This window comes from Gekko japonicus, unplaced genomic scaffold (genome assembly GCF_001447785.1).
Source record: "Gekko japonicus isolate JY-2015 unplaced genomic scaffold, Gekko_japonicus_V1.1 scaffold170, whole genome shotgun sequence".
Taxonomy (NCBI): Eukaryota; Metazoa; Chordata; class Lepidosauria; order Squamata; family Gekkonidae; genus Gekko; species Gekko japonicus.
This window is the reverse complement of record NW_015160212.1, coordinates 1,212,105-1,225,227: the sequence shown is the minus strand read 5'-3', so window position 1 is coordinate 1,225,227 and position 13,123 is coordinate 1,212,105. Positions and strand designations below refer to the sequence as shown.

Sequence of the window (13,123 nt, the reverse complement as noted above, 5' to 3'; positions counted from 1 at the left end):
GGGGGATCCACAGGTGGTCCCATCTGGCATCTCTATGTCTGGCACACACCGGAAGTGATGTCGCCACAGCACTGGGAATGCCAGACCCTCTGGTATTTGGGCAAAAATACCAGAATGTCCTGCAACACGCTGATGTCACTTCTGGTGGACACCAGTAGTGATGTCACCAGCCTCTGCTTCCCCTGCTGCGGATCAGCCGGCAGGTGGGGAGACTTACCAGTGGCGAGGGAGACTTAAGTGGGGGTCTGGCAGCCCGGGGGGGGGCAGCATTTGGGCTGGGATTTGTGAAGCAGGAAGAAAGCAGAGGCTCTGGAGTGTGCCACAGGGACTTCACCTGAAGGGAGCACACCCTTTGCCAGAGCAGCTGAGCAGGCCCTCCTGGCTTCGCCACTCTGTGGTGACCGATGCAAAGGCAGGCAAAGAAACAACTGCAAGGGCAGGTTGGCAAAACACGGGACATCACCTGGGGTATCTTGACAACAGGGATTATTTATTTCTTTACTTACCTCATTTATACCTAGGACTGTTGGTCCCCTGCTATGGTGGGGCTCTAACTCCAGATTTTAATTTTTTATTTTTTAAAAACACCAGTGTTGTTGTCTGTGCCGCTACATCACTTCCTGGGGAAACCCCAATGGCAAGACCATAGACTTACCTGCAATTCCTAGAGCGACCTTACATCACTTCTGGGTTTCCCCTGAAAGTGACATAGCAGCCCAGATGAGATGGCACCCCCCTCCCATGTAACTCCCACCGGTTGCCAACACTATCTATGCCCCACCTTTCACCCCAATGAGGACCCAAAGCAGCTTACGTCGTTCTCCTGTCTTCCATTTTATCCTCGCCACAACCCTGTGAGGTAGTTCAGGCCGAGAGTGTCTGACTGTGGCAATTCGAACCTGGGTCTCCCAGATCCTAGCCTGACACGCTAACCACTACGCCGCATGTCCTTCCCCTCTGGCACCCATCCAGAAGGAGGGCAGGGGCACGCAGCTCGTTTTACTTCAACGATGTCACTGGGCAGTAGAGTTACCAACTCTGGCTTAAGACATTCCTGGAGATTTGGGGCAATGTCTGGGGCGAGCAGAATTTGGGGAGGGAGCTCTGTGGGGATGTGACTCCATACAGGAGGAGGAGGAGGAAGAGGAGGAGGAGGAAGAAGAGGAGGAGGAGGAGACTGGATTTATACCCCGCCCTTCACTACCCAAAGGAGTGTCAGAGCAGTTTACAAACTCCTTTCCCTTCCCCTCCCCACAACAGACACCCTGTGAGGGAGGCGGGGCTGAGAGAGAGCTCTTGACAGAAACTGCTCTTTCTCAAGAACGGCTCTGACAGAACTATGGCTTGCCCAGGGTCATCCAGCAGGTGCAAGTGGAGGAGTGGGGAATCAAACCCGGTTCTCCCAGATTAGAGTCTGCGCACTTAACCACTACACCAAACTGGCTCTCAGGAAGTGATGTGAAAGGCCTCTCTGCCTGTGACCGTGGAGAGCCCCTGCCAGTCTGAGTAGACAATACTGACCTTGATGGACCAAAGGTCTGATTTAGTATAAGGCAGAATAATGTGTTCATGAAAGGGGCATGAACGGCCATGAAAAAAGAGAGGATTCAAAACTTTTTTCCCTGACCCTTTCAAAAGCACTGTTTTCCACCCCAAAACATTTGCAAAGGGACATCTGGCAAAGCAGTTTGGAGCCTTTCCAAGACGTAAACCTGATTTTAGCTCAACAGACAGGCTGACTGTGGTTTTCCTGCTTTTGCGCAGCAACACGGTCTTCCGGAGAATGCGAAAGAAATCCCTTGGGGCTCGGGGACAAAGGACGTTTTCTAATCTGGCTACCGGGATTTGCAGTCTTGAGGCAGGCAGAGACTCCTGCCAGAAGAAAATAGCCTTTACCACTGGGGGGGAGGGGGGAGAGATGATAGTCTAGATTTTTGTGACAAGATTCTAGGGTGGACAAGCCAGGCCGGGAAAGATTCTAGGGTGGACAGGTCTAGGGTGGCCACCAGGTGGGAATGGGGTGGTGGTGGATAGGGTTGCCAGCTCCAGGCTGGGAAACTCCTAGAGATTTGGGGATGGAGCCTGGGGAGGACAGGGACCTCGGTGGGGTACAGTGCAGTCCCACCCTCCAAACCGTCCATTTTCTCCAGGGAATCTGACCTCTGTAGTCTGGGGAGGAGCTGTGATTCCGGGGGATCCCCGGGTCCTACCTGGACGCAGGTGCTTTCCTTTGTCTCCAGTCCTTGCATGAGCCAGTTTCCCTTCTCTCTTTATTCTCCAATTCCCCCCAGATTTACCAGGTTATTGGCAGGGGGCAGGGGTCATTTCCTGCAGGAGCGCACAGGAGTGGAGCTCCGGCAGTAAAGAGCCCAAGGGGCGGGCACATGCAACAAGCCACACCCCCTGCTCCCAGCAGCCCTCAGTCAGAGCAAGAAGCAGCCAGGCCCCCCCCGGTCCAAAACAGTCCATGGCACCTTTATTCAGGTACAAGCTCTCCCTCCTCTGTGAGGATAGATCTGCATGTCCCCCTCCCCAATAGGTAGCAATCTAAAACAGTCCAGTGGAGCCTGAGCGGTGGGTGTTGCCTTCTGACAGACTTCCGGTGATGTCAGGGGGTGTGGCATATGCAAATAAGTTATGCTACTGAGTTATGCTAATGAAATCCTGCACCTCTTTTTCTACGAAATGACCCCTGGCAGCGGGTATGGTTGCCAACTCTGGGTTGGGATATTCTGAGGATGGAGCCTAGGGAGGGTTTTTATTTTAGGGTGGAGCTTAGGGAGGAATTTCCCAGCCCAAAGTTGGCAACTCCCCTGGGGCCTCATCTTGTTCTGGGTGGGAAATTCCTGGAGATTTGGGGGTGGAGCCTGGAGAGGTCAGCAACCCTACTGGAGCACCACCAACTTAAGCAGTCACTTGACACCCCTGGTGGGAAGGGGTTGGCGTACACTTAACTGGCTCGAGGCCCCAGGTGGGAGCGGGGGATCCCCCCGATTTGGCGGGCTCCAGTCCACCTCCGGCCAGCTGGCTGGCAGGGGAAGTCCTGCCCCCAAGACCCAGCACAATGTCCCCAGCATGACAACATCATGCGGAAGTGACATCATCGCTCTGGTGTTGCCACATGGCGACGCTCTACCCTTTTGGGCAAAACTCTATGGTAACCATAGAGTTTTGCCCAAAATACTAGAGCATCACCGCACAGTGTCCGCAGTGTGATGACGTAGCTCTTTCTTTAATCAGTGATTTCAGTTTATTAGAACAGAACACATAACAACACAGAACACACAGAACAACCCCAACTTATAAAAATTAGCAGATAACTCGCATAGTGTTAAAAGTCAGAGCAGCTGCCTCGGCGCCATCTTGGGTCAACCCCAACATATATACAGTTTGGAACTGGCTAAACCACAGCCCTAGAACAGTAAGGTTCAATCGTAAGTGAGCGCTTCGGACCAATAGGGTTTGCTCCCACCGAAAGTCATAGTCTTCCCTGATTGCTCCATTGCACAACGGCAGCCAGTCAGGCTGTTGATTTCAGGATACTGAGAGTCTGTGGAGGTTGTGACTGAAGCTCAGGCTAATTCTACAATTCAGGCTATCTGTATAACACCATACATAACAATCACACTGGGGACATTTTGCGCAGTGATGTCACCGCACCATCTGTGCTCCTGGAGAGCTCCCCCCCACTCCATACCGGGGAGCGAAGAGGACCTGGCGACCCTAGAGGCATCTGAGGCTGGATCTCACCCATCGTGGGTAGCCAGCTTCAAGTCAGTTCTCAAACCCCACCCTCCCTAGGCTCCACCCCCAAATCACTAGGAGTTTCCCAGCCTGGAGTTGGCATCCCCCCCTATGTTCGAGGACTACAGCAACATTTCATGGCATTTTTTAAAAAGTGGAACATAGGGCTGCCAGGTCTGGGTTGGAAAATACCTGGAGACTTTGGGGGTGGATCCGGGAGAGGCCGGGGTTTGGGGAGGGGAGTCCACCCTTCAAGGCAGCTGTTTTCTCCAGGGGAGCTGGTCTCTTGTCAGCTGGAGATCAGCAGTAAAAGCAAGAGATCCCAGGGCCCAGACCCCACCTGGAGGCTGAAGTAACCTGAGCTGCAGTGTTAGGAGAGTCTAGTAACAAATAAATATACACTGCAAAAACCTTTTAACAAACTAATGTCTTCTATTTATGGTCCTTATTGTGCGGCTAACCTTCATGGACGGAGTACTCCTACCATTCTCAAATATGAACGTTAGCTGCACAATGTGTCTTTTGCAGGACCGGCAAAAAGCATCCATACAACTATTAAGAAGGCTGTCCCCCTTTTTGGAAGACTTCATGCAAGGAGAAGTGGGTTTATAATTCTAGAAACTCCCACTGGGGCTTGACTTTTAAAACACTGATGCAAACTTGTCTGGTAGTTAGAGATCTGTATGTACTGAATGTTATTGCTTATTGAATTGTGCGGCTAACATTTATGGACAGAGTATTCCTACCATTCTCAAATACTCCATCCATGAATGTTAGCTGCACAATGTGTCTTTTGCAGGACCGGCAAAAAGCATCCATACAACTATTAAGAAGGCTGTCCCCCTTTTTGGAAGACTTCATGCAAGGAGAAGTGGGTTTATAATTCTAGAAACTCCCACTGGGGCTTGACTTTTAAAACACTGATGCAAACTTGTCTGGTAGTTAGAGATCTGTATGTACTGAATGTTATTGCTTATTGAATGTAATGAATATTTATACCTGACTAGGATGAAATAATGATACACTATGCACTTACTAAATGACGACCATAAATAGAACACATTAGTTTGCTAAAAGGTTTTTGCAGTGAATATTGATTTGTTACTAGACGACCCACCTGGAGGCTGGCAACCCTAGTGGGACGTGGGGAGCATTGGAGAAGCTCTGTTGGCCGTAGGAGCCGATCCTTGGTCTTCAAGGCCCCTGTGACGATCTCACACAAGCTTGGTTCCCTCCACCAAACCCGCCGTGAGAACCTCTGCTCCCGCTCGCTTTGCTTGCTCTCCTTTCAGGCCCCGAAAGCCTCGTGAGGCCCCACTCCTGCACAGACTTCCAGCCGGCGAGCTTCCTGCGGGGTTCGAAGCTCCACGTCCAGTTCCTCCTGTTCACCTCTTCCCATCCCAGCTGTGGTCAGCTGTTGTCGAGCACGGAGGACATCTGGAACTCCAGCTTCAATGCCAGCCTGGCAGCGAGAATTGTCATCCACGGTTTTAGGTATCAAAAACACAGACGGCTTCGGGATCTGGCTAACTCAGAACAGTTTCCCTTCTCCATTTTGTCCTGACAACAACCACCCTGCAAGGTAGATTCGGCTGTGTGACTGGCTCAGGGTCACCCAGCAGGCTTGAATACATACATGAAGCTGCCTTCTGCTGACTCAGACCCTTGGCCCATCCAGGGCAGCCTTGTTTCCTCAGACTGGCAGTGGCTCTACAGGGTCTCAGGCAGAGGTCTTCACATCGCCTACTGCCTGGTCCTTTTAACTGGGGAAGCCAGAGATTGAACCTGGGAGCTTCTGCATGCCAAGCAGAGGCTCTGAGACCATTTCCACAGAAGTGAAATCCCCTGCACTGACGTTTTTAGGAGGAGGCGGAGGATATTGGATTTATACCCCGCCCTTCACTACCCGAAGGAGTCTCAGACCAATTTCCCACTAGCCACTGCTCCGTCTTTGCTCTCCCCCCCCGATTCTACGTGTCAACTTCCCACCACTTGCTGCACTGCCGCATTTTGCCCTGCAGCTTCACCCAGTTTTCCCCGCATCTTCTCAATCTTGTTTTTTGAGGATTGAGAAGTCGAGCACGGAGGACATCCGGAACTCCAGCTTCAATGCCAGCCTGGCAACGAGAATTGTCATCCACGGCTTTAGGTATCAAAAACACAGACGGCTTTGGGATCTTGCTAACTCAGAACAGTTTCCCTTCTCCATTTTGTCCTCACAACAACCACCCTGCAAGGTAGATTCGGCTGTGTGACTGGCTCAGGGTCACCCAGCAGGCTTGAATGCATGCATGAAGCTGCCTTCTGCTGGCTCAGACCCCTGGCCCATCCAGGGCAGCCTTGTCTCCTCAGACTGGCAAACTCCTTTCCCTTCCCTTCCCCTCCCCACAACAGACACCCTGTGAGGTAGGCGGGGCTGAGAGAGCTCTTTCAAGGACTGCTTTTGAGAGAACAGATCTGAAAGAACTTGTAACTGACCCAAGGTCACACCAGCGTGTTATGTGAAGTTTCCCACAGTAGATTTTTCCTCACCAGGCGCAAACTCGAAGTTTTCTCCTTCTTACCCCGCATTTTCGGAATCCCCATTTTTAGTGCTTTCCGAAAATGTGGAGTAAGAAGGAGAAAACTTTGCATTTGTGCCTGGTGATGAAAAATCTACTGTGGAAAATTTCACGTAACACGCAGTTTTAAAACCATCAATGTGGGGAATTTCACTCCTGTGGGAATGGTCTGACACTGAGCCACAGCCCCTCCCTCAAAGCTTCTCTGGCAGAGCAGGGATTTGGACCCGGGTCTCTCAGATTCTAGTTGAACACGCTAACCACCGCACCACACTGGCTATCGGTAGTTCTTGCTACAACTCCAGGCTCTTAGAGAGTATCCCTCAATCCTGATGAGGTCAATCGCCCTGTGGTGTTTTGTGCCCTCCCTTCTTGTAATTTTTTGCAAATTGCAGCACACAGTGTGCTCTGAAGGTGTTGGGGTTATTTTTGACCCTGCCCCCAATTCCACCGAAAGAGGAACTGAAACTAGCATGAACAATCATTGTATTTTCTTAGCCTTCCGATAGCTTCCCCCCTGGTGTCTTTGCTGATGTTCAGTTCCTTTAACAGAAATCCTTAAGACAACATTAAAAGTTGTTCATTTGGACATTAAAAGTTGTTTATTAGAACCCAGCCCGAAAGATCCTGGCTTGCCTGATAGTGCTGTTGTGAGGATGACAGACACAAAGTACTTTGAATGGAAAGATCTGCCAAAGACAATAAGGAACCCTTAGTGTAGAAATATAGCCACACCAATCTGCCCAGGCTCCATCTCCGAGCCTCCAAGAATTTCCCAACCTGGAGTTGGCAACTCCAGCTGTTTAAACTGGTGGCACTCCAACAGGGTTTTTGACCTCCCCAGGCTCCACCCCCAAATCTCCAGGAATTTCCTAATCCGGAAGTGGCAACTCTACTTAGCCACAATGAGACACAATCTACTCACACGCTACTCTACGAGCACATCGTCATCCGTGATATTCACCAAAACCCGTTTTATTCCCATCAAAACGGACGAAAAGAAGGGGTGTAAACCTCTCTGAATAAATAAAACAGCACTGATTTTTCAACTAGTCCAAACTAAAAAGCACTTTACTAGTCCAGCATGGGGAGTGAGTACATGTCAAAGTCTGTAATGAAAGTAAAAAGGGGGGGGGGAGCTGCCAAAAGGGGGGGACCTTTATTTGATTACAGAAATTCAATTAAATGGTCATCTTTCCATTCAACAAACAATACCCACCAAGGGAAGACCATCTACAATTCACAACTATGTTCAAAACTATATATTATATTCACTGAAATACAAAGGAGGGTTAGTGGTCACAACCCAATAGAGTATGTAGACATAGATCCAACAGATTGCGCATAACAACCGACCACAGTTTAAACAAAGAACATATTCAAAAAACCCCACTGTGAAAAGAATAACAGCCGAACGCCTCTCCCAGGTATAAATCAAGCAATTCAATAATCTTCAACAGTGGCTGGTAAAACAGAACCCGATTTCCGCAATAACATAGGCACAGCTCAGAAGCTTCAATGGCATCCTCGGATTCCATCGGCTGTTATTCTTTCCACAGTGGGAGTCTTTTGTTGCAGTTACTTTCTGTTTGGAGGTCTATGGACACTATTTATGTATAGCATTGCAGAAGAGCCTACTGTTGGTTTTGAATATGTTCTTTGTTTAAACTATGTTTAATTGTTATGCGCAATCTGTTGGATCTATGTCTACATACTCTATTGGGTTGTGACCACTAACCCTCCTTTGTATTTCAGTGAATATAATATATAGTTTTGAACATAGTTGTGAATTGTAGATGGTCTTCCCTTGGTGGGTATTGTTTGTTGAATGGAAAGATGACCATTTAATTGAATTTCTGTAATCAAATAAAGGTCCCCCCCTTTTGGCAGCTCCCCCCCCCCTTTTTACTTTCATTACAGACTTTGACATGTACTCACTCCCCATGCTGGACTAGTAAAGTGCTTTTTAGTTTGGACTAGTTGAAAAATCAGTGCTGTTTTATTTATTCAGAGAGGTTTACACCCCTTCTTTTCGTCCGTTTTGATGGGAATAAAACGGGTTTTGGTGAATATCACGGATGACGATGTGCTCGTAGAGTAGCGTGTGAGTGGATTGTGTCTCATTGTGGCTAAGTAGAGTTGCCACTTCCGGATTAGGAAATTCCTGGAGATTTGGGGGTGGAGCCTGGGGAGGTCAAAAACCCTGTTGGAGTGCCACCAGTTTAAACAGCTGGAGTTGCCAACTTTGGTTTTGAATATGTTCTTTGTTTAAACTATGTTTAATTGTTATGCGCAATCTGTTGGATCTATGTCTACATACTCTATTGGGTTGTGACCACTAACCCTCCTTTGTATTTCAGTGAATATAATATATAGTTTTGAACATAGTTGTGAATTGTAGATGGTCTTCCCTTGGTGGGTATTGTTTGTTGAATGGAAAGATGACCATTTAATTGAATTTCTGTAATCAAATAAAGGTCCCCCCCTTTTGGCAGCTCCCCCCCCCTTTTTACTTTCATTACAGACTTTGACATGTACTCACTCCCCATGCTGGACTAGTAAAGTGCTTTTTAGTTTGGACTAGTTGAAAAATCAGTGCTGTTTTATTTATTCAGAGAGGTTTACACCCCTTCTTTTCGTCCGTTTTGATGGGAATAAAACGGGTTTTGGTGAATATCACGGATGACGATGTGCTCGTAGAGTAGCGTGTGAGTAGATTGTGTCTCATTGTGGCTAAGTAGAGTTGCCACTTCCGGATTAGGAAATTCCTGGAGATTTGGGGGTGGAGCCTGGGGAGGTCAAAAACCCTGTTGGAGTGCCACCAGTTTAAACAGCTGGAGTTGCCAACTCCAGGTTGGGAAATTCTTGGAGGCTCGGAGATGGAGCCTGGGCAGATTGGGGTCTGAGGAAGTGAGGGGCCTCATCAGGGTATAATGCCATAGCGTCTGCCCTCCAAAGCTGCCATTTTCTGGAGGGGAAAACAAAAATAACTCCTCAGAGACCCCAAAAAATATATCAATAATCACCAATGCATGAAACGACAGTCTAATTGAAATAAAGAAACATAACAACCACATGTAAATAAGCAGAAATATTCTCTAAATCATTGCGATAATTCCACAAGAGACTACCAGTATATTTACCACAAAATAAAATAGAGCACCAAGCCGTTTACATTGTTTTCCTCTGTGATTTGGATTTTTCCTCGGGCTATTGGGCTCTGTTCCTATAATTGTGGAATTATTGTGATGATTTAGAACACTTCTGTTTAATTACATGTGACCGTTATGATCCTTTATTTCAATTAGACTGTCGTTTCATGCATTGGTGATTATTGATTTTTTTGTCTCTGGGGAGTTATTTTTTTTCTCTGCCTGTGATTCCTCCTCGTTCCTGTTTGTTAAACTGTTTTCTCCAGGGGAACTTATCTCTCTAGTCTGTGGATCAGTGTTCCCTCTAAGCTGTGTTAGTGTGAGCCTAGCTCACAGTTTTTTAGCCTCTGGCTCACACATTTTTGTCTTCGCTCAGGAAGGAGGGCTCCAGTGCAAACTAAGAGCATTGGCTGTAATTCCAGGAGATCCCCAGGTCCCACCTTGAGATTGGCATCTTTACCCTATGCCCATGATATTTGGTAGACTCTTAACTGGCTGAAGGCATCTGAGAATGGGCCTCTTCCACTGGGGACAGTCAGTTTCAAGCCCTTTCTTTTGCGGGATGCCAACCTTGCAGCTGCAGCTTTTCCAACTTGGAAAGATTTATCTTCATGTGCCGGATCGTGTCTCCTCAGGGCACTGGGCACAAAGCCCTCCTGGATCGATGGGCTAATCGGGGCCTTGCTGGAAGCAGCCCCTGCCAACGTGATTGCAGTGGACTGGGTCCACGGGTCCACCGCCTCCTATAACACTGCTGTGGAAAACGTCACTGAGCTGGGCCTGGAAATCTCCGCCTTCATCCAGAAGTTGCTGGTAAGTGGAAATGCATTTCCCAAGTCTGGCAAACGGCAGGCCTCAGATCCTTTGCCTGATGGTGGAGACGGAGGAAGAGAGAGAAACCTCCAGTTTTGGTGCCATGACTGAGAAGGCCCTGTCTCAGGTTGCCTCTCATCTAGCTTCTTGACGCAGGGGCACCTGAAACAGAGCCTCCGAAGATGACCAGAGTGGATGGGTAGGTTCGTATGGGAGGTGGTGGTTCTTAAGGTATGCTGTCCCCAAGCCGTATGGGGCTTCTCCCATTGTATTGGGCACAGACACTGCTGTGCTTTTCTCCACGCTTTTAAAATAAAACAGGTCTTATAGCACCTTAAAGACTGACAGGAGCTTTTGTGAATCACAGCTCACTACATCAGATGCATGCCTTTGTTAGGCACGTGGTTTGTAGTCCACAAAATCTTTTGTTAGGGTAAAATTTTGTTCGTTTTTTAAGGTGCCCGAAATCTCTTGCTTAGTTTTGCTGCAGCAGGCCAGCATGGCTATCCCGGGAATTATTTCCTTGTTTTTGTAACCATCGGATTGACTACTGTTATGTGTTCTAAATGGGGCGGCCCTTGAAGACCACTCAAGCGTGACAAGGGGCCATAGCAGGAGATCTCATCTCCCTAATTCCCAGGCATGCAGGGGCCCAATTTGGATCAGGACTGTAGTACATGGGGAGAGGGGGCTCATGAATCATTTTTTTTCTAAACAAAGGAATCATTTTTTAAAAAAAATAATAATCTTCATATATATGTATATATAAGTTCTATCTTGGAACAAAATCTTGTTTTGACTTAAGAACATAAGAGAAGCCAATGTTGGATCAGGCCAAAGGCCCATCCAGTCCAACACTCTGTGTCACACAGTGGCCAAAAACACCAGGTGCCATCAGGAGGTCCACCGGTGGGGCCGGTACACGAGAAGTCCCCCCCCCCAAGCACTTGTGCCACAAGACTCTCCTTTAGCCTTGGTGCAGAAGACTGACACTCTAACTCAGGGTTTCCCCAACCTTTTGAGCCTGTGGGCACCTTTGGCATTCTGACAAATGGCCGCCGCAGAAGGCAGAGCCCACCACACAGGGGGAGCCCAAGCGCAGGGGAGATGAGGGGTGATTTCAAAAGAATCGTTCTTCAGAGGCCAGTCAGAAGCCCTGCTCGGTAAAAGCCCCACCCACTTTCTCAAAGCACTTGGTGGGTGTCAGGAGAGGTGTCAGGAGGCACTAGGCCTGCCATTCCCCCTCTGGGGGCAAGGGGGTTGTCTGCTTTCAGGGCCCCCAATTCGCCAGCCAAGATCCAGCCGGTGTGGGGGGGATCCCTGCCCCCAAAGTGCTACGTTTGCACCAACATGCCCTGCGCGATGACATCACCTGGAGGTGATGTCTTGACAGGGCACATGTTGCGGGAAGATGCTCTGTCATTCGAGGGAAAACTCTATGGTTTTCCCTCAGACAATAGAGGCCCCGCTCACAACGTGGCCTGCGCGATGACGTCACTTCTGGGTGGTGTCATTGCAGTGTGCACACCGAAGATATCCCAAACTGGGATAAGGACACACACACCCCGCCAGCAGCCAGGTAAGACCCAGCAACCCTAGTACCATGTTGGGGACCCCTGCTCTAACTGTTCTGAAATGATATGCTTCGGGGGAGCAAGGCCTTTGGGAAGGAAATGCTCAAATTGCAGGAATGATTCCTGGCTATCTGACTCTTCAGGCCTTGGGAGTACCAGAGACATCCATCCACCTGATTGGGGTGAGCCTGGGTGCCCACGTCGGGGGTCTGGTGGGACAGTTCTACAAAGGCCGCCTTGGAAGGATTACTGGTAAGGAAAAATGAGCAGCTCAAATGGTAGTCAGCTGGCCTACAGTTGCCAGGTTTGAGTTGGAAGATACCCGGAGACTTTGGGGGTGGGTCCAGGAGAGGGCGGGGTTTGGGGAGGGGAGGGGCCTTAGCATGGTACAATGCCACAGAGTCCACCCTCTACAGCATCCATTTTCTCCAGGGGAGCTGATCTCTGTCAGCGGGAGATCTCCAGGCCCCACCTGGAGGCTGGCAACTCTAAGCTGGCCAGTCCCTAGGGTTGAAGCCAAAAATGAGAGATCACGGGAGGAAGTGGAATTCCAAAAACAACATCCATGACAAAAGTAATGAAGAGTCAATAAAGATATGTTGCAAAAACACTTACTGTAGTAATTCTGTAGCAAATTTTCTTCTGTTATCGCTCACACGCAACAAATACTGCGCAATGTAAACAATTCGTTTCACAATATTTGCTTTATCTGAGCGTGTAACAATCACAGTTCTTATCACTAAAAAGAAGAAGATACGCATTCAATTATAAATGTAGCTTAAAGAATCATAATAAACCATTACACTCAAAACTGTCACTTACATTACTACTTATCAACTCTTGAAAGGAAACATTCCATGTTGACTCTCTAATAACAGAACCCAAAGTTGTCACAACGTATTAGCTGGATTCTAGAAGCCAAATGTAAAGTCTCCACTGCTAATTGCCACGGTCTGCCTATACAAACAGCATTTAAAGTGCTAGTGTATCCATGTATGTTTTTTTTTTATAAAACCCCAACTGTAAAATGCCATCTATAGTATTACTTTCACATATTAACAGTCTATATAAACATCAGAACCTTTTTTATTCAGTGTCAATCCTTAGCAACTGTGGCTGGGCATTATAACCGGGGTCATTTTATAGAAAAAGAGGTGCAGGAGCTCATTAGCATAACTTATTTGCATATGCCGCACCCCCTGACATCACCGGAAGTGTGTCAGAAGGCAACACCCACCGCTCAGGCTCCACTGGACTGTTTTGGATTGCTAGTTATTGG

At 48.3% G+C, this 13,123-nt stretch overlaps 1 protein-coding gene across 1 annotated transcript in view; it reads left to right on the top strand.

The window, feature by feature from the left end:
- Positions 1 to 13,123, top strand: part of PLA1A (phospholipase A1 member A) — a 39,668-nt gene that overhangs the window by 6,615 nt on the left and 19,930 nt on the right. The window contains exons 2-4 of the mRNA XM_015409997.1: positions 5,037 to 5,238; positions 10,093 to 10,270; positions 11,988 to 12,096. Coding sequence (XP_015265483.1) covers positions 5,037 to 5,238; positions 10,093 to 10,270; positions 11,988 to 12,096 — 489 coding nt within the window. The remainder of the gene's footprint in view (positions 1 to 5,036; positions 5,239 to 10,092; positions 10,271 to 11,987; positions 12,097 to 13,123) is intronic.